Source organism: Odocoileus virginianus, unplaced genomic scaffold, assembly GCF_023699985.2.
Source record: "Odocoileus virginianus isolate 20LAN1187 ecotype Illinois unplaced genomic scaffold, Ovbor_1.2 Unplaced_Contig_28, whole genome shotgun sequence".
In the NCBI taxonomy this organism is placed as follows: Eukaryota; Metazoa; Chordata; class Mammalia; order Artiodactyla; family Cervidae; genus Odocoileus; species Odocoileus virginianus.
In genome coordinates this window covers 986019-1005579 of record NW_027224345.1, presented here as the reverse complement: position 1 = coordinate 1005579, position 19561 = coordinate 986019, and the positions used below count along the sequence as shown (strand labels likewise).

General features: G+C 36.8%; 1 protein-coding gene across 5 annotated transcripts in view; it reads left to right on the top strand.

Annotated features, from left to right (window-relative positions):
* Window positions 1-19561, top strand: part of PHKA1 (phosphorylase kinase regulatory subunit alpha 1) — a 155685-nt gene that overhangs the window by 70400 nt on the left and 65724 nt on the right. For all 5 annotated transcript variants that reach the window (XM_020871664.2, XM_020871662.2, XM_020871661.2 and 2 more), the window contains exons 15-16: window positions 14278-14387; window positions 15329-15473. In XM_020871664.2, coding sequence (XP_020727323.1) covers window positions 14278-14387; window positions 15329-15473 — 255 coding nt within the window. The remainder of the gene's footprint in view (window positions 1-14277; window positions 14388-15328; window positions 15474-19561) is intronic.

The following is a 19561-nucleotide window of genomic DNA, read 5'->3' as shown; positions in this document are numbered from 1 at the left end:
TGTCAAGATGTCCTTATTGCCTAAAGCAATCTGCAGATTCAATGTAATCCTTTAGCAAAATCCCAAGGACATTTTTCACAGAAATAGAAGAAAAAATTCTAAAATTTATATGGAACCACAAAAGGCCCCAAATAGCCAAAGTAAAATTCTGAGGAAAAAAGAACAAAACTGTAAGTATCACACTTCTTGATTTCAAACAGCAAAGCCACGGTAATCAAAACAGCATGGTATTGGCAGAAAAACAGATAAATGAAACAGAATTGGGAGTCCAGAAACACACCCATGCATATATGGGCAAGTAATTTATGACAAAAGAGCAAAGAATATACAATGGATAAAGGATAGTATCTTCAATATATAGTATTGGGAAAACTGGAGACTCACATGCAAAATAAATATGAACTAGATCCCAGTCTCACACTATACAAAAAAATTAGATCCCAATCTCACACTATACAAAAAAATCAACTCAAAATGGATTAAAGACTTGAATATAAGACCTTAAATAATAAAACTCCTAGAAGAAAACATTGGCAGTACACTCTTTGGCATCAGTCTTACCAATTCTTTCTACCTGTTTCCTCAGGCAAGGGAAACAAAAGTAAAAATAAACAAATGGGATTAACATAGGGAATACATGTAAATCCATGGCTAATTCATTTCAATGTATGACAAAAACTACTGTAATGATGTAAAGTAATTAGCCTCCAACTAATAAAAATAAATGGAAAAAAAAATTCTCACCACAAAAAAAAAAAAAAAAACTAAAAAGCTTCTGCACAGCAAAGGAAGCCATCAATAAAATGAGAAGACAGTCTACCAAATGGGAGAAGATATTTGCAAATCATATATCTGATGAGGGGTTAATATCCAAAATATATAAAGAACTCATACAACTCAACAACAAAAAACAATCTGATTAAAATGAACAGAGGAGCTGAATATACATTTTTCCAAAGAAGACTTACAAATGGCCAACAGGCACATGAAAAGATGTTCAACATCACTAATTATTAAGGAAATGCAAATCAAAACCACAAAGAGATACTACCTCATACCTATAAGATTGGCTGTTGTCAGAAAGACAGAAATAGAATACTACTTAGCCATAAAAAAGATGAAATCTTGCCATTTGCAAAAACATGGATCGGCCTTGAGTGTGTTAGGCTAAGTGAAATAAGTCAGACAAAGAAAGACAAACACTGTATGATTTCTATCACATGTGGAATATAAGAAAACTAATAAACAAAAGCAACCATGTAGATACAAAGAACAGGATAGAGGGGAAGGAACCAGTGGAGGGGAGGTAAAATCAATGTTTCCTCAATAAAAAGAGCTTTATAAATGTTAAATTCAAATCTTTATGTAATATGAATTCTAATCTATTAGTGCACACAGATATATTTTCATAGTCATATTCAGTGTGTACATGTTAACTTGTGCTGGTTTTTTCACTTATTCTTTCATGTAAGTATTTCCACATGTTGAAAGAGCTATATATTATTCCATCAAATTAAAGTAATTGTATTCCTATTATTGGATACTTAAATTGTTTTCCAATTTTTTTTCCTTCTATAAATACCTTTTCATAGGCATTCATAAATATACTCCTATTTTCCTGGAGTATATTCTCAGAAAAAGGATTCTGGATAAGAGTATGAACAACTTTTTAGCTCTTGTTACATGCTACCAGATTAATTCTTTAGAAAAACCAATCAATTTTTAGTGACATCAATAAATATAAAATATATCTTTTTGATTCTACGGCCCCATCAATGTTGAGTTTTTATCATTTTCTTTTGTTAGATTAATAGCTTTAATATACATAAAATTATTCTAGCTTCTTTCTTTAATTCCCAGTGAGAGTATGTATTTTTTTATTTTTGCTTTACTTTTTTAAAAAAAATTGTGTCTCTTACTGCTTTCATATCTAGCAGGATCTGTACATTTTCATATATATTTATCAATTCTTAACATTTTATTTATGCTTTTATCAATGAGATTTTTAATGTATATACTCCTTATTCTGTAACTTCCTTTTAGATAATTATTTTCTTGCCTTTGTTCAACTTTTTCAGGATCAGATACATCCATTTTATAAGATATGTCTTTCATTTCTTCAAGAATTGTGAATTTATTTCCTAACTTCATTTGAATAGATATACTACTGTTCTCATTCTCTTCAGTTTTCACAAGTAGCAGATTATCTGATTCCAAATTCCTATATACATGTTGACTGTAGGGAACTGGAAGATAGGGAATAGTACAAGAGAAAAGATAAAAATTACCTAGAATTCTCCAGTCTCACGAAGCCACTGTTTCAATTTTGGAATATTTGCTTCCAACCATTTTTTTGTAAAATAAATACCCACTTGTTTTCAGAAAAATGATGTCAGAAAAGAACAGCCTGGAATCTGTTCTTTGTAACATAATATATGATGAACTCTATTAGATTTTCTTAAATAGCTCCCTAAAACACTATTTTAATATCTATGTTAGCTTAATATTTTCAATTGTTTTTTAATCATATGAATTATAAACTTATTTTCACAAAATAAATAGCCTTTTATATATTTACTTTCCAAATTATCTACTTATATTCTTTTACCATTTTTCTGCTGGAAAATTGTCTATTGCTTATTGGTTTCTACAAGATTTATTGTGTATTGGGATGCTAACACTTTGTCTTCCACTCGTTACTGTAATGTGTTGCTATTTTATTATTCACCCTTTAATTTTGGATTTCATTTTGATATATAGAAGTTTTACATTTTTATATAGTAAAATTTTCTCCTTATTGATTTCTTTTTTGCTGTTATGCTCAGAAAGATAGATCCATCCCTAGATCAATTGTTTACATTTTCACTGCATTTTCTGTTAGTTCTTTATGGTTAACATTTTACATTTAATTCTTGGTCTAGAATTTTAATTTATCTTATGAGGTAAGAATTATTTCTTGTTTATATAACTTGTTTGCAAAATACTTAGTCCATCTTTCCAGCACTATTGACTGAACAGTTCATCAGTTCAGTTCAGTTCAGTCACTCAGTCATGTCTGACTCTTTGCAACCCCATGGACTGCAGCACGCCAGGCTTCCCTGTCCATCACCAACTCCCAGAGCCTACTCAAACTCATGTCCATTGAGTCAGTGATGCCATCCAACCATCTCATCCTCTGTCGTCCCCTTCTCCTCCTGCCTTCAATCTTTTCCAGCATCAGGGTCTTTTCCAATGAGTCAGTTCTTTGCATCAGGTGGCCAAAGTATTGGAGTTTCAGCTTCAGCATCAGTCCTTCCAATGAATATTCAGGACTGATTTCCTTTAGGATTGACTGGCTTGATCTCCTTGCTGTCCAAGGGACTCTCAAGAGTCTTCTCCAACACCACAATTCAAAAGCATCAATTCTTTGGTGCTCAGCTTTCTTTATAGTTCAACTCTCACATCCATACATGACTACTGGAAAAACCATAGCCTTGACTAGACGGACCTTTGTTGACAAAGTAGTGTCTCTGCTTTTTAATATGCTGTCTAGGTTGGTCATAGCTTTTCTTCCAAGGAAAAGTGTCTTTTAATTTCATGGCTGCAGTCACTATCTGCAGTGATTTTGGAGCCTCCCAAAATAAAATCTGTCACTGTTTCCATTGTTTCCTCATCTGTTTGCCATGATCTTAGTTTTCTGAATGTTGAGTTTTAAGCCAACTTTTTCACTGTCCTCTTTCAGTTTCATCAAGAGGCTCTTTAGTTCTTCTTCGCTTTCTGCCATGAGGGTGGTGTCATCTGCATATCTGAGGTTATTGATATTTCTCCTAGCAATTTTGATTCCAGCTTGTGCTTCATCCAGCTCATTTCACATGATGTACTCTGCATGTAACTTAAACAAGCGGGTGACTACAGCCTTGACATACATATATAGAATCACACATGTATGTGTGTGTATTCTGCTCTTACTTTGTGGTGCTATTGATCAGTTTATCCTTTTCTAGTACCACACTTTTTAAGTTATCTCAGCTTCAACTCACCAGTGATTGGAGAAATGTAAGGTAAAACAACAGTGAAATATAAGGTTTTGCCCATCAATTTTATAAAAGTTAAGATTAATAATATCCAGTGCTGGTGATTATGTGGATAAATGAACTCACTCAGCACTCCTGGTGGTAGTGTAAATCACAGGCAGTTTGATCACCTATAAACAGTTTTAATACTCATACCTTTGTCCAACAACCTTGCTTCTAGGAATCTACCCTTTTTAATCACACTCACATGAATGCATAAGAATACATATATATATAAATAAAGATGTTTATTGCAATATACTTTGTTCTATGGCAAAACAACAATAGAAGCAACCTAATGTGTATGAACAAGAATGGCTGAATTATGATATGTTTTGCCACAGTTTAAAAGAAGAAGGTAGATTTTCAGCTTTCAGCTGTGGTGAAATAGCTTTTATAAGACTAACCTTCATAGTAAGAACAACTATCCTGGTTGGATTTTAAAAATAAAAGTGAATGAAGGCATCAGAAAGTAATTAAGACAGGCAAGATATGAGAAGCCAAAACCCTGGAGAGAAGAGGACCTCAGAGAAGTAAGCTCACCATTCTCTGTGCACTTTCTTTTTGAGGCATTTGCTGATTCTTAAGCTATGCTTGCATGGAGTGAAGGGCCAAGAAAGCAAGTATAAAGTTTCACTGCTGGGAAGACAGAAGTTCCATTTCAGGACATTTTGTGTGTGTGTGTGTGAAAGGGACTATTATAAACACCTGAGGCTTTCAGTTGAATCCCTGAAGGATAGGCTGCACACTAAAGTAAAGGCAAATCAAAAACAGGCCATTTCTTAGAAATTCTGAAACGCAAAGTCTAAAACACAAATAAATGGAAATATGCCCATGTTCCGAGATTGGAAGAGTTAATATTGTTAAGACATCAATATTATCCAGAATGATGGATAGATTCAGTACAATCCCTATCAAAACCCCAATGATATTTTTAGCAAAAATAGAAAATACTCATCTTGAAATTCATGTAGAATCTCAAGGAAATCCAAAACAATCTAGAAAAAGAACACAGATGGAAAACTGATATACCCTGATTTCCTAACTTAACTATAATAATCTAAGGTGTTGAAATGTTTTAGAAACCAGTACTCAAGAAACCAAGCACCACACTTGGAGAGTTGGAGAACTCAGGTTTATTATGCTGGCGGGCCCAGAGGAGTTAACACTCCAAGCTCTGAGCCCTGAACAAAGGGGTTACAGAGTTTTTATAGACAGACTGTAGTGGGCAACACTAGCTGCTAATAGGCTTTACTCCCCTCTGGCAGGGGAGGAGCGCTTGGAGCAACCGGGGCAGGGTTAGTAGGAAAATTCTGAAATATCTTATGTTGTTCTAATTGGGCCTTTTGTAAGGCTTCATCGTCTAATTCATATTCATGTAATAAGTGTTCTGCCTGTTGCCGAATATCAGGAGGGCTAGAATTACCTTGGAATGGCAGAATCACAGCTTCAATGAGAGCCCATAGGGGCCAGAAATCTATCGGAATATTTTTTCCCTGTCTGACGGCTCGTTCAACATTCTCTTTGACCCGATGCCAAATTTCTAAATCAAAACTACCTTCATCAGGGAACCAAGGGTTACATTCAACCACTGTCTGAAGGCAAGCCTCTATTCGCTGGCGTGAAACCGAAAATCCCTGAACTTTAAATAAGTGATAAAGTAAAGTAGAAAAGTGAGGGGGCTTTCCAGCCGATTGACCCATGTCTTAGTACTTACCGGCCTCAATAGGCCCTCTGGGGTCACTCCGTCCGAATCTGCCACGTGTACCAGAGTCCCTGTTCTGGGCGCCACTTGTTGGTCCTTTATTGGACCGGAACCTGGTGGTCTGGAGTCAACGATGAGAGAGTGAAAGAAGGAAAGAGGCTAATATTCCCTGGGTTACACAGCCAGCTTTCGTGCTCCAGGGAATCAGCCAGAAATAGAGAGAGAGAGAGAGAGAGAGAGAGAGAAAGAAAGAAAGAAAGAAAGAAAGACACGGGGACCCAAGCTCTGATGGAGCAAAGGTGTTTTAATCAACATGGTGTGGGCATATATACTGTCTTACAAGGTGGTTATTCTCAGCAAAGATAAAGATTAAAATTCCAGACTTACAAAACATAAGGCGATCCTTATCAAAGAGAGAGAGTCGTAAACAATCACTTTTACCATATGGTTCATAAGAAGGAAGAGGGTACTTATCACCATATTGAAAAACTAACGAAGGAAATGCCTGGATTCCTCAGCCCCAGGAAAGGCTTGCCCCTCCTCAGGAATTAATAAGGAACAGAGGATTCATGACAGATCCAAAACAGCACACAGGAAGCCTCCTGTTAAATGCTTCCTGACGTTACAAAAAATATTTTTATTTTCCATTCTCCCAAGGGTGGTGGACCCTAGTTCCATTTTAAATACAAAGAAGATAAGTTAATATAGTCAATGAATATTTAGAGAATTAAATCTCTGGTGGAATCCAGTTGATAAGAGCTTCTCTGTAGTAACTATTAAAAGAATAGTAAAAGAATGTCTAACAATTTGATGTAGGGGAAATGATACAATAAAATTCTTGTTTAATCCAAAGCAAGGCAAAAAACAGAGAAATAAGCAATAATAAATGAGGCAAATGGAAATCAAGAAGTTATATGTAAGATTTAACTCCAAATATTCAGTAACTATATTAAATATAAATGGGCTAAGTGTTTCCATTAAAAGACAGAGATTGTCAAGTTGCATAATAAAGCAAAATCCAGCAACATACTACAGAAAGGAGTTTCACCTGAAAAGGACACAGGTTGAAAACAAAAGTATAAAAAACAATATGCCATGCAATAGTAAACAAAGTGAAGCTGGTGTAACTGTACTAATATCAGACAAAGTATACTAAAGGCAAAAAAAATTAATAGAAATAATGAATAGCATTTTATGGTGGTAAGGTATCAGTTTAACAGGCAGCTATTAAAAAAAACTGAATATACACATTCCCTGGGCCTATCACTTCCACTACTGGGTGTATACTCAACAGAAATGCATACATATATGCTCTGAAAGACATGGACAATGTGCAGCAAAGAGTTAACATGACAGGTCAGAAATTCTATCCTTAGAAAAGCCTGCTTGCAAAGTTGGCCCTTGGCTGGCATCTGAAGACTCAGATTTAGGAAGAGTTTCCACCATCCCCTAACTGACAAGGATAATTTGCTCTAAGTTGAGCAAACAACATGGCTTATGCTGAACACCTGATTTTTTTCTAAGAGTCTAGAGTTTTTGTGCAGGCCAGGCAGAGGGTGCTCATGTGACCAGCACTTTAAAAAACATTGGGTACTGAGTCTCTACTGCTGATAGGCAGCACATCACACATGTTGTCACAACACGGGTGTGATGCTGGGAGAATTAAGCATGTGGTGTGTGACTACTGGGACAGGATCTTGAAAGCGTGTTCCTGGTTTCCTTTAGACTTTGCCCCATGCACATTTTTCCCTTTACTGATTTTGCCTTGTGTCTTTTTGCTATAATAAATATTAGCCCCAAGTATGACTATTTGCTGAATCCCATGAGTCCTCCGACTATGAGTCACATCATTAACAAATCTGGGGTGATTTTCAGGACTCCCAACATACTGGTGACAGTGGTGGGATTGTCTAGCATGACCTTAACTCACTTAAATATGGCAAATACATTATTTGAGAAAAGTATAGTAGAGGATGACAAACCTGTGATATTGGGTATTTATGGAATTATCTGTGGTATAAAAAAGTAGTTGAGCTGCTATCTGTCGTAGGAGGTAAAAGTTACACTATGGAATTTTAAAATGTTAGATCCAATTCCAAGAGAGCATCCTCTTGGATGCTGATTGGCTTGAAGCATCCTCTGGCTACTTTTGGACACAATGGCTAAAGTGAGAGGGAAAAGTGCAACCTGGGTGCCTTTTGTTTTTATTTTCTCCTCCAAGTTGGAGGAAAAGGGTCCAAACATTCCCAAAGGTGAACTTTGAATGGGCCAAAGTCTTGAAAAGTTTGTGTTCCTTTTGTTCATGTGTGTGTGGTGGGGGCGGGGGTGGGGGGAGTGCGGGTTGAGGGGGAGGTTAAATCACTTCCCAGTTGTAGCTGTTCAGTCCTTCAGACATGTCCGACTCTTTGTGACCCCAAAGACTGCAGCACGCCAGGCTTCCCTGTCTTTCACCATCTCCTGGAGCTTGCTCAAACTCATGTCCATTGAGTTAGTGATGCTATCCAACCATCTCATCCTTTGTCATCTCCTCCTGCCTTCAATCTTTCCCAGCATCAAGGTCTTTTCTAATGAGTCAGCTCTTCGCATCAGGTGGCCAAAGTATTGGAGCTTCAGCTTCAGCATCAGTCCTTCCAATGAATATTCAGGATTGATTTTCCTTAGGATTGACTGGTTTGATCTCCTTGCAGTCCAAGGGACTCTCAAGAGTCTTCTCCAACACCACAGTTCAAAAGCATCAATTCTTTGGCACTCAGCCTTCTTTATGGTCCAACTCTCATATCCATACATGACTACTGGAAAAATCATAGCTTTGACTATATGGACCTTTGTTGGCAAAGTAATGTCTCTGCTTTTTAATATGCTGTCTAGGTTTGTCATAGCTTTTCTTCCAAGGAGCAAGTGTCTTTTAAACTTTTGTGGCTGCAGTCACCATCTGCAGTGATTTTGGAGCCCAAGAAAATAAAGTCTGTCACTGTTTCCATTGTTTCCCCATCTATTTCCCCATCACTTCCCAGAGTGGGAGCAAAATTTTATAAACAAAAAATCAAAGGGAGAAAAACACTGTAGCCACTGCTGCCACAGCCTTCTACCCCGACTCCTATATTTCAACAGGGATCTCCCTGCAACTACAACAGTAAGCCTGTAAATGCTGGATTTTCTGCTCAAGGTTTGAGAAAACTTGAGCAAAGAGGGGAAAGGAGGAACTTTTAAAAATGGCTTTGCATTTTGTGGCTATTGGATCTGGGTATATGATAGACACTGATGTAAAATATTATATCCTTGTAGTCTCATAAAGCTAGAGGGATCATTTCTATCAGGAAAAGTTGCAAAAAGAAAAAAGAACATCAGTGGGATACAACTACCTTGCTTTTTGCTGCCAGTGAGCAGATTGGAATTCAAACTCTTTGAGTATTGGAAATAAAACTAGTCTCCATAACTAATAATTTTTGCTATCATTTTTTTTGCTATTGGAGTTTCAAGAAAAAGGAAGACAACATGAAAAGAGAGGCAGTCTTCAGATGAAAATACACTTTTTGAGTTTAAAAGGCAGTTTTTAGTTGTGAAATCAAATGTGTGACTCTTAAGAGGCTGATTTTTTTTATCCTCTTGTGCACATTTTTGACTATGTTAATTTGGAATGTAAGGCACAATAAGAAGAGCCTGGGGGAATCTTGTTTGTCACTTGGTCTTGGACTTGGACTTAAACCATGGTTGACTAGCCCTGTACCATCTCAACTTTGCTGCTGCCTAAGAAAATTCTCTTGGCATCCTAAATTTACAGATTCTAATTCCGTGGATCTGATTCTCAGCTGAAACCTGATAAGGTCTGCTATAGACTATACCCACATCAGCACCAGATGTGCTGAACTGAAAGCAGACACAGGCTAAATGAATTCTAAATGAACTATGTGAGGTTTAAATGAATTCAGACTTGGATTGTTGCAGATTTGGATCACCCTTCTTATGATCCTAAATTGTAAAACCACCCCTGATGCTGGCTGGACCATTTGAGTCAGTTGAGTTGCAGATAGCCAAGGCAAAAGTCTTATTTTCTGATGGGACTATCTGAAATTGATCCTCTGATTGGCTCTACATTTCTAATACAAAAGCTGGTTACATTCCTAACGTGATTTCTGTGAAAGCTGCAAATTGGGGGAGGGCACATAATAGGGAATGTGACATCCTTCACCATTCCTCTCAGATCAAACTCTTGATCCTTCCTGAGCCTGTGTCCTTGCTGTTAATGATCATGTTTGACTTTCTAGATTAGTTACAGCTTAAAATAGACTGTTAGCCTGACTCTACTTCCTTCTCCTTCCCCCTGATATATAAACCTAGATAAGGCAGTATGTTTATTAAATGTAGCTGTCCACATAAAAAGAATGATCTTTTCTAGGCTGCTCACTGGATAAATTGATCAGGGTGAAAGGAGTGGGAAGTATGAAAACCCAATTTTAAAACATTTGAAAATTCAGAATTTCATCTTAACCAATTCCTGGACATGATATATCTTTCTGATTAAGTTATTTTAACATGTTTGCCTTTGAAAATGCTTTTAAACGTCTTACATACAAATCTTCTAGACAAAAGGTCTGGATGAGAGGAGAGGATGATTGTACAACTATAACTGCTAAATGGGACACACATATTTTGTAACAATGGAGAAAAAACACCTGAGGAGGCATGAGTGAAGGGTGAGGGCATTAATGATCTTTGATTTTTAGAACTGGAAATTCTGAAATTCCTGGAAGCTTTCCTCTTCTCCTTAATAAAAGCATGTGGTGTCTCCCCTGCTGCTGAGAGTACTTTGAATTCAAATTGACTGCTAATCCCAGAGTCAGATCTGACAGAGCTAACTAATGAGACAGCAGGGGATGGCTCCAGCTCCTCTACCTTCCACTCAGCACCTCCACATGTAATCCACACTTGCAAGGCAGATGAACTGGTGCCCTGAAAAAACAAATTGTTTGGATCCAGCTACCTTCAGAAAACAGTCCCATTGAAACCAAATTCTGAACTGAATTTTTTGGACTGGATTGGAAGCACTAAGGCGGGAAGCCTCACAGTAGGAGGTCAGTCACATTAGGGATTCTGTTAACCTAAACTGCCTAATTAATGTATGTCCTGCTTGGGATGCCCTAATGATTATAAACTATTTTTGTCCAATGATACTGCATGTGCCCTCTGGCATTGTACTTGTCAGTGAGCCTTGACTATCCCGGCACTGCCTCAGCTCTGAAAGGCATTCAGGTCAGCTTCAGTTTACTGACCAGGCTTGTGTTGTGCCTGGATTGATGCTTCAAGCCAGTTTAAAAAAAAATTTAATGGAAACTTAAGGATGAAACCATCTGGCTTTTGAAGGTACTTGTTTATGGTGATGGATTTGTTTTATCTGCTCAGTATAAGACCCCTAAAGACATAACTGAGGACAATATGGCAGGTTGGTCTCACTCTGCTGTGTTGAGTCCTTATGAAAAAGACACCTTGGCCAAGAGACCAGAAGGTGGAGTCTGGAATTTTGGTACATGCTAGGCAGAGGGTGCCTATGCTACCAGCCCCTAATAAAAATAAACACTGGACATTGAGTCTCTAATGAGCTTCCTTAGTAGACATTTCATACATTTTGTCAAAATATGATGCTGGAGAAAATAAACATGTGCTGCGCAACTCCACTAGGAAGAGGACGCTTACAAGCTTGTGCCTGGTTTCCTCTGGACTTTGACCATGCACCTTTTTTCTTTGCTGATTTTGCTTTGTATCCCTTTGCTGTAATAAACCTTACCATTAGTATAGATCTATGCTGAGTCCTTTGCAAACAAAAGTCCATCTAGTCAAAGCTATGGTTTTTCCAGTAGTCATGTATGGATGGAAGAGTTGGACTATAAAGAAAGCTGAGTGCCGAAGCATTGGTGGTTTTGAACTGTTGCGTTGGAGAAACTCTTGAGAGTCCCTTGGACTGCAGGGAAATCAAACCAGTCAATCCTAAAGGAAATCAGTCCTGAATATTCATTGGAAGGACTGATGCTGAAGCTGAAACTCCAATACTTTGGCCACCTGATACGAAGAACTGACTCATTGGAAAAAACCCTGATGCTGGGAAAGATTGAAGGCAGGAGGAGAAGGGGACAACAGAGGATGAGATGGTTGGATGGCATCACCAACTCGATGGACATGAGTTTGAGCAAGCTCCGGGAGTTGGTGATGGACAGGGAAGCCTGGTGTGCTGCAGTCCATTGGGTTGCAAAGAGTTGGACACAACTGAGTGACTGAACTGAACTGATGCTGAGTCCTGTGAATCACCAAACCTAGCAGTGATCTTTGGGAATTTCCACACAGCAAGAATGTTCATAGGAATTTTAAATAATATCAAAAAACTGGAGGAAAAATTCAAATGTCTGTCAACAAGTGAATGGATAAATAATGATGCATTCATACATTGCATGTATATAGCAATGAAAAAGAATGAACTAATTCTAAGTACAACAATATGAATGAATCTTATAGACACAATGTTGAATGAAAGAAACCAGATACAAACTAGATAATGTATGATGCTATTAGTATAGAGCTCAAAAATGGACAAATCGTACTTACTTGTATTTGAAGTTTTAATGGTGGTTAACTTTGAGGCCTGTAGGATATTAATACCTAGGAAGGGGCACAGAAGAGGCTAATGCATGGCTAGTAGTGTTCCATACCCTGATTTGGGTTGTGTGTTTCTGTGTAAAAATTCATCAGATTTTATATTCAAGGTTCATGTGTTTAACTTCATATATATTATACTATAAGAAATTTTGAAAAAAAAAGAACCTAGCATCCATTGACGGATGAAAAGATAAACAAAATGTGTTATATGCATACAGTGGAGTATTATTCAGCCTTAAAAAAGGATAAAACTCTGACACTATAAAATGGATGAACCTTCAGACATTATTCTAAGTGGAATAGGCCAGTCACAAAAGAATATTGTATGACTCTACATATATGAGGTATCTAGAGTAAGCAAATTCATTGAGACAGAAAGAATGGTGATTGCCAGGGACTGGGAGGAGGGGAGCCTGGGGAGTTATTATTTAATGGTTATAGTTTCAGTTTGGGAAAATGAAAAATTTCTAGAGATGGGTGGAAGTGATAGTTGTACAACACTGCAAATGTATTTAATGCCACTGAACAGTTAAAATGGTAAATTTTATGTATATTTTACCATAATACAATAAAAAGAAGCAAAATGGAAGGAACAGTAGATAAACCTGCATGTGATATCAATCTCAGGTAAAATGTGTGCTTTATAGAATAGACCCTGGAATATGGCCAAAAGTGTTAATAGCTTTCTGGTTCTGTCCCTAAGAGTGAAGCAACACTAAAAAAGTGGCATATTTGTTAGGTATCATATGTAGGATAAAGAGGAAACAAAAATGAAATCCCTAAGAAAAATGGATTACAGCCCCCACCCCCCAAAAAAGAGGTACTAATTCTGTTAGTACTGATATGAAAGGATATTTAATATATATTCTGGGAAAAAAAGGGTTTGAGAGCAATGTGTATCATGCTGTCCTTTGTTATAAAAGGAAAAAGTGTGTGTGAATAAATGAAATATTTCCTCATTATAAGAGTTATTGATATTATAATTGCCTTTTGAAAGACAAAAAGAAATTCAACTGCATTTAACATAGACATCAATTATCAGATATATTCTAATTTCAGAATGCTAAACTATTCAAAAAAAACCGACATCTTATACTCAAGGAAATAAGGTGGATGTGTGTGTGAATGTGCACAGTGTGTGTACACACATGCATATGTGTATATATACACATACAAGATATTGAGACACACAATGTGTATATTTATATTTTCATTAAAATTGTGCCTTACTTTTGTAGCTGATAGTTTAAGTCTTCCCCCTTTTTCCAGTTTTCAAAATAGCTTCTCTGCAAAGTAAATTTTACTCTAAGGGTCCACAAAATTTCTTATCAGATATAAGAATATTAAAATATCTTGATTTATTTAGTTAGAATGTGTTGTCCCATTGAATAAAATGTGTCAGTATTAAAGGAGATCAAGATGCACTCTTATTTCACTTTTTCCAGTTTAGTTTGCCATCTTTAAACTGATGAGATTTTTGTTCAGCTTTCTTGAAGCATAGTTTATACTGTTAAGTCTGATAATCAGAATAGCTTTTGTACTTTTCATGAGCTTTAAGGAAATTCAATGTATGAATATTGGTAATAGCATTCTATCATTCATAGAACTATTAATTTTTATATGCATTCTTATCTCATGTAGATGATTTGACTTTTTTTATAAGAGCATAATTTGTCTTAAGAACACAGATAACTGCCTATTCTTTCTCTTGGAAAACCCATGGTGCTTAGTATGGCCCTGTACATGACATGGACATTAACTTTGAGACACAGAACTTATTTTGTTCAATAAGGAAGCATAAACTAATGCAAAAAATGTTTGCTGGTAGGATTTGTGCACTGAAAATATCTTGACCATTTCTCAATTCTGTATCAGGATGCAACAGTAGAATGAAACTCAGTGGAAGACCCTACAGACACATGGGTGTCCTTGGAACTTCAAAACTCTATGACATTCGGAAAACTATCTTTACCTTCACTCCACAGGTGGGTGGAATAAGCTTTGGTGTACATTGAGATGAATGAAAATAAAAGAGAAACACTATAGAAATAAAGCATTTACTGGAGTTAGGAGAAGTGTCAGAGTTCCATGGGACCTTGTACATATTAAGCTTAGTAAATATTTGTTGAGTTGGACTGAATTGATGTTGCAGCAAAGAGCTATGCCAAGTGACTGTGGCTACCGAGAGTAGACCTTGGTATTGCAGAAGCAGTGAGTGCTCTTTATTAAAGATTAAATATAATACTGTATCCTTTATAAACAAAATATAGTCTTTTTTGGTAATATTCAGCTACCAAATTAGATCTTCTATTTCTTTTTTGAGATGGGCCCTTTTTACATGCTTAGAAATTTTTCATATCCTCCTCTAAACAAAAATGTTAGTACTATTTTAGCCATGAGATACATTATTTATTAGCATGATGTTTATTACCCATATTACAGTAGCAAGCCTTATTATGTATGTGTATAGGAGTAGAAACTATTTTCTGGAAAGAAGGATTAAGTTCCCCATTTGTTATCTTACATCTGAAATAGTGCACTGAAGTACAGATGAAAGAATAATGGACCAGAGATTCTATCTCTGATTTTGCCGTTTGCTAGTCATATAACTTTACTAATCTACGCAGTGTCTCCTGGCCTTACTTTTTGTCTATTAAAAAGGAGAAAAGCCCTCACTGGGTTGTTAGAATTAAATAAAATCATGTACTTGAAAACACTTTGTTAACTATAGCACACTAAAAATGTCCAAGACAACTATATGTACTAATAGGACACCAGATACTTTGGGGAGAATTAGGCATTAAATTTGGAGGTATTGTTGCCTCTGTGATATCTTATATACCTTTATGAATATATGAGTATTTTAAAATATTATTTGATAGTTATGAGATTAATTATTCTAAACTATTATTTTTCTTTCTCTTAGTTTATAGACCAGCAACAATTCTACCTGGCTCTAGACAACAAGATGATAGTGGAAATGCTTAGAACAGACCTCTCCTATCTCTGTAGCCGCTGGAGAATGACAGGCCAGCCCACCATCACCTTCCCCATCTCACACAGCATGCTTGGTAAGGTTGTATGAGGCAAGGAATGAGTGTATTTTTGGAATAAGTTGTGTGATTAGCCCTTCAAAATCAGTCACTGGAAAGCTACTTTTTGTCATTTATTCTTTCAGCAGTTTATTAAGCTTCTGTTTTGTACCAGGCACTTTTCAAAGCACTAGACATACATGGGGTGAATAAGGTAGATGAGGTTTCTACTCTTATGGAGTTTATGATTTTGAATAAATATGTAACAAAAAACCAATTCACAAGAATATTTCAGGTGGTTTGAGAGCCATAATTCAAGATATGTAATAAAAGAATTTGTTTGGGGCTACTTTAGATAATTGGTTTCTAGGCCAGTTTACAGAAACTTTATTAATAAAACTCATTTTAAAGACAATCTCACTCAAGTGGAGCATCAAGACTTTATAAATTCCCAGACTTCTCTTTCCAAGGCTTGTCTAACTGAAGAAATAAATCTAGCAGAGAAAAGTAAAAAGGCTTTCAGTTTATCTTTTCTTTATTAGCTGGGCTTCCTGACATTGCTTACTTGAAACTAAGTGAGAGGTTTATTGTTCTCTCAGTTCCTGAAAGACTAGAGCCAATAATGAAGCACTGTTTCCTTTCTGTATCCCTTCTATTGCTTCCAAAAGCCTGTTTGTACTGCCAAAGTACATAGGATTTCTTTCCATCAGAGAAGAATCCTTTGTCATAAATCATTCAAAGTCCAGGCAGACTTAAGGATTTTGATCACATCTCTAAAGTGCTTCAAAAGCACTGGAGGTGAGGAAGTAGGGTAGTCTTTCTTCTTTATATAAGACAATTATCAAATACCCATTTAATAACTACTGTGTTTGCAGAACTGTCTTCAGAAAGTATAAAGTCTAATTGGATAGGCAAAGCTAATTCACAAAAATAATAGAAAACAATTCAAGACAGTATATAAAGAATTACAAAACCATTAGATTAGTATTTTATAGTGACAGTGATCACATTGCTAATGAAATTTATTTACTAGGTGGGACTTATTCAGGCTTTTTGGGATGCATGGTATTCATATGGAAGGAGAAAAGAAGGAAAGGCACTTCAGGTGAGGGGAAAAAAAATACCATGGGTGAAGCTGAGAGGCAGGGATGCACTTGACTGGTGAGTGGACAGTGAAGAAGCCAAGATGAATAGAGAGGACCTTGCATGTTAGAGTATGTGAAGTGAAAGTCATTCAGTTGTGTCCGACTCTTTACAACCCCATGGACTATACAGTCCATGGAATTCTCCAGGCCAGAATATTAGAGTGGGTAGCCTTTCCCTTCTCCAGGGGATCTTTCCAACCCAGGGATTGAACCCAGGTCTCCTGCATTGCAGGTGGATTATTTACCAGCTGAGTCACAAGGGAAGCCCATGTTGGAATATAAGTATCAACAAAATTGGGCAAGTAAGGTAGGGTTAGATTATGAAGACCTTAAAGAGATGGGAATACCAGACCACCTGACCTGCCTCCTGAAAAATCTGTATGCAGGTCAAGAAGCAACAGTTAGAACCGGACATGGAACTGGTCTGGTTCCATGGACATGGACATGGACTGGTTCCAAATTGGGAAAGGAGCACAAGGCTGTATATTGTCATGCTGCTTATTTAGCTTATATGCAGAGTACATCATGTGAAATGCCTGCCGGGACGAAGCACCAGCTGGAATCAAGATTGCAGGGAAAAATATCAAGAACCTCAGATATGCAGATGACACCACCCTTATGGAAGAAAGTGAAGAGGAATTAAAGAGCCTCTTGATGAAAGTGAAAGAGGAGAGTGAAAAAGCCAGCTTAAAACTCAACATTCAAAAAACTAAGATCATGGCATCTGGTCCCATCACTTCATGGCAAATAGATGGGGAAACAATGGAAACAGTGACAGACTTTATTTTCTTGGGCTCCAAAATCACTGCAGATGGTGACTGCAGCCATGAAATTAAAAGATGCTTGCTCCTTGGAAGAAAAGCTATGACAAACCTAGACAACATATTAAAAAGCAGAGATATTACTTTGCCGACAAAGGTCTGTATAGTCAAAGCCCTTGGTTTTTCCAGTAGTCATGTATGGATGTGAGAATTGGATCATAAAGAAAGCTGAGCACTGAAGAATTGATGCTTTTGAACTGTGCTGTTGGAGAAGACTCCTGAGAGTCCCTTAGACAGCAAGGAGATCCAACCAGTCCATCCTAAAGGAAATCAGTCCTAAATATTAGTTGGAAGGACTGATGTTGAAGATGAACTCAAACACTTTGGCCACCTGATGTGAAGAACTGACTCATTGGAAAAGACCCTGATGCTGGGAAAGATTGAAGGCAGGAGAAGGGGACAACAGAGGATGAGATGGTTGGATGGCATCACCAACTCAATGGACATGAGTTTGAGTAAGCTCTGGGAGTTGGTGATAGACAGGGAAGCCTGGTGTGCTGCAGTCCATGGGCTCGCAAAGAGTCGGACATGACTAAGTGACTGAACTGACCAAAAATAAGCAGGGAAATTTAAAATAAATTGTCTCAGAAGTCTGAAGCTATTTAAAATTTTTGAGCAAGGAGCAATATGATGTAAGTGATGTTTAAGGAATATTTATTTAGTGACAATTTTTATTGTTGTTAGGAGAATCTGATATCAAGGAAACTAATCCAGGTATGAGGTGATGAGAAGATACACTGGGCTGATGATAATAAAAATTGAATGGGAAAGGTGGAGATGAATCATTTTATTTTTTATAATGCTATTTATTTTTGGCTGTGCTGGGTCTTTGTTGCTGTGTGGGCTTTTCTCTAGTTGCAGTGAGCAGGGGCTACTCTCTAGTTGTGGTGTGTGGGCTTCTCATTGTGGTGGCTTCTCTTGTTGCAAAGCACGGGCTCTAGGCACATGGGCTTCAGTAGCTGCAACACATGGGCTCAATACTTGAGGTTTCTGGGCTCTAGAGCACAGGCTTGATAGTTGTGGCACACGGGCTTAGTTGCTCTGTGGCATGTGGGATCTTCCCAGACCAGGGATTGAACCTGTGTCTTCTGCACTGGCAGGCAGATTCTTTACCACTGAGCCACCAGGGAAACCCACAAGAGTCATTTTAATCAACACCTTATAAGTCAGGTGTTGACTGACTAGATATGAAAGTCAGGTGTTGACTAACTAGATGTGAGATATGAATCAAGATAATGCCAACATTTAGAGACTAGCTAAATAATGCTGCATCGATAAAAGCAGAGAACTTCTGAAGAAAGATGCCAGTTGTAAAGGGACATGTTGAATTTGTAGTGACAAAGAGATTTCAAAATTGAAATGCCAATAGTTGTGGATGACATAAACAGCCATAGTTTGGAAAGAAGAATATAACTAAAATCTAAATTTAAATCACAGTTTTGACATTTGGTATGTGATCACACAACAAAAACAGAATTATCAATAGCAATAATAACTGCAATGTTTATTTAGCACTCTCTCTGTATCAGGCACTGATCTAAGTGCTTTCAATGCATCATTTTGAAATCTCTACAACAACCCTATTCAGGTAGGTACTGTTAATAGCCTCTATTTTATAGATGAAGAAGGTGACTCTTTGTATACTCATGAAGCTAGTAAGCAACAGAGTCAGGCCTCAAACCAGGTCTGTCTGTCTTCAAAATACACATTACTAATACAGTAGCTATGTATTTTTATCAGGGAAAATTTTGTGCTGATGAAATGGGAATGAACATATTTAGTGATCACATTAAAATGTGAATTAAATCCTCTTATTAAAGACAAAAATTCCTAGGATAGGTAAAAGCAAAATCTAGCTAGATGCTACTTAAGAAACCTTACGAAAGCTATCTCTAAAATAAAACTTTACAGAAAAACAGAAAAAAAAAGAAGGCAAAAATATATCATGTAAATGCTAACAAAAAAAAGCAATGATGGCAATATTAATATAAAAAATAGCAAATAGAATTCAAGATGCAAGTCAGGAAATGGGATAGGAAGGATATTTTATATTGATAAGAGTTATAGCACATGAAGACAGTAGAACATTTATAAATTTTTATCTACTGAAGAATATCAGTGAAATATATAAAGCAGATATTTAGGAAAACTTAATGACAAT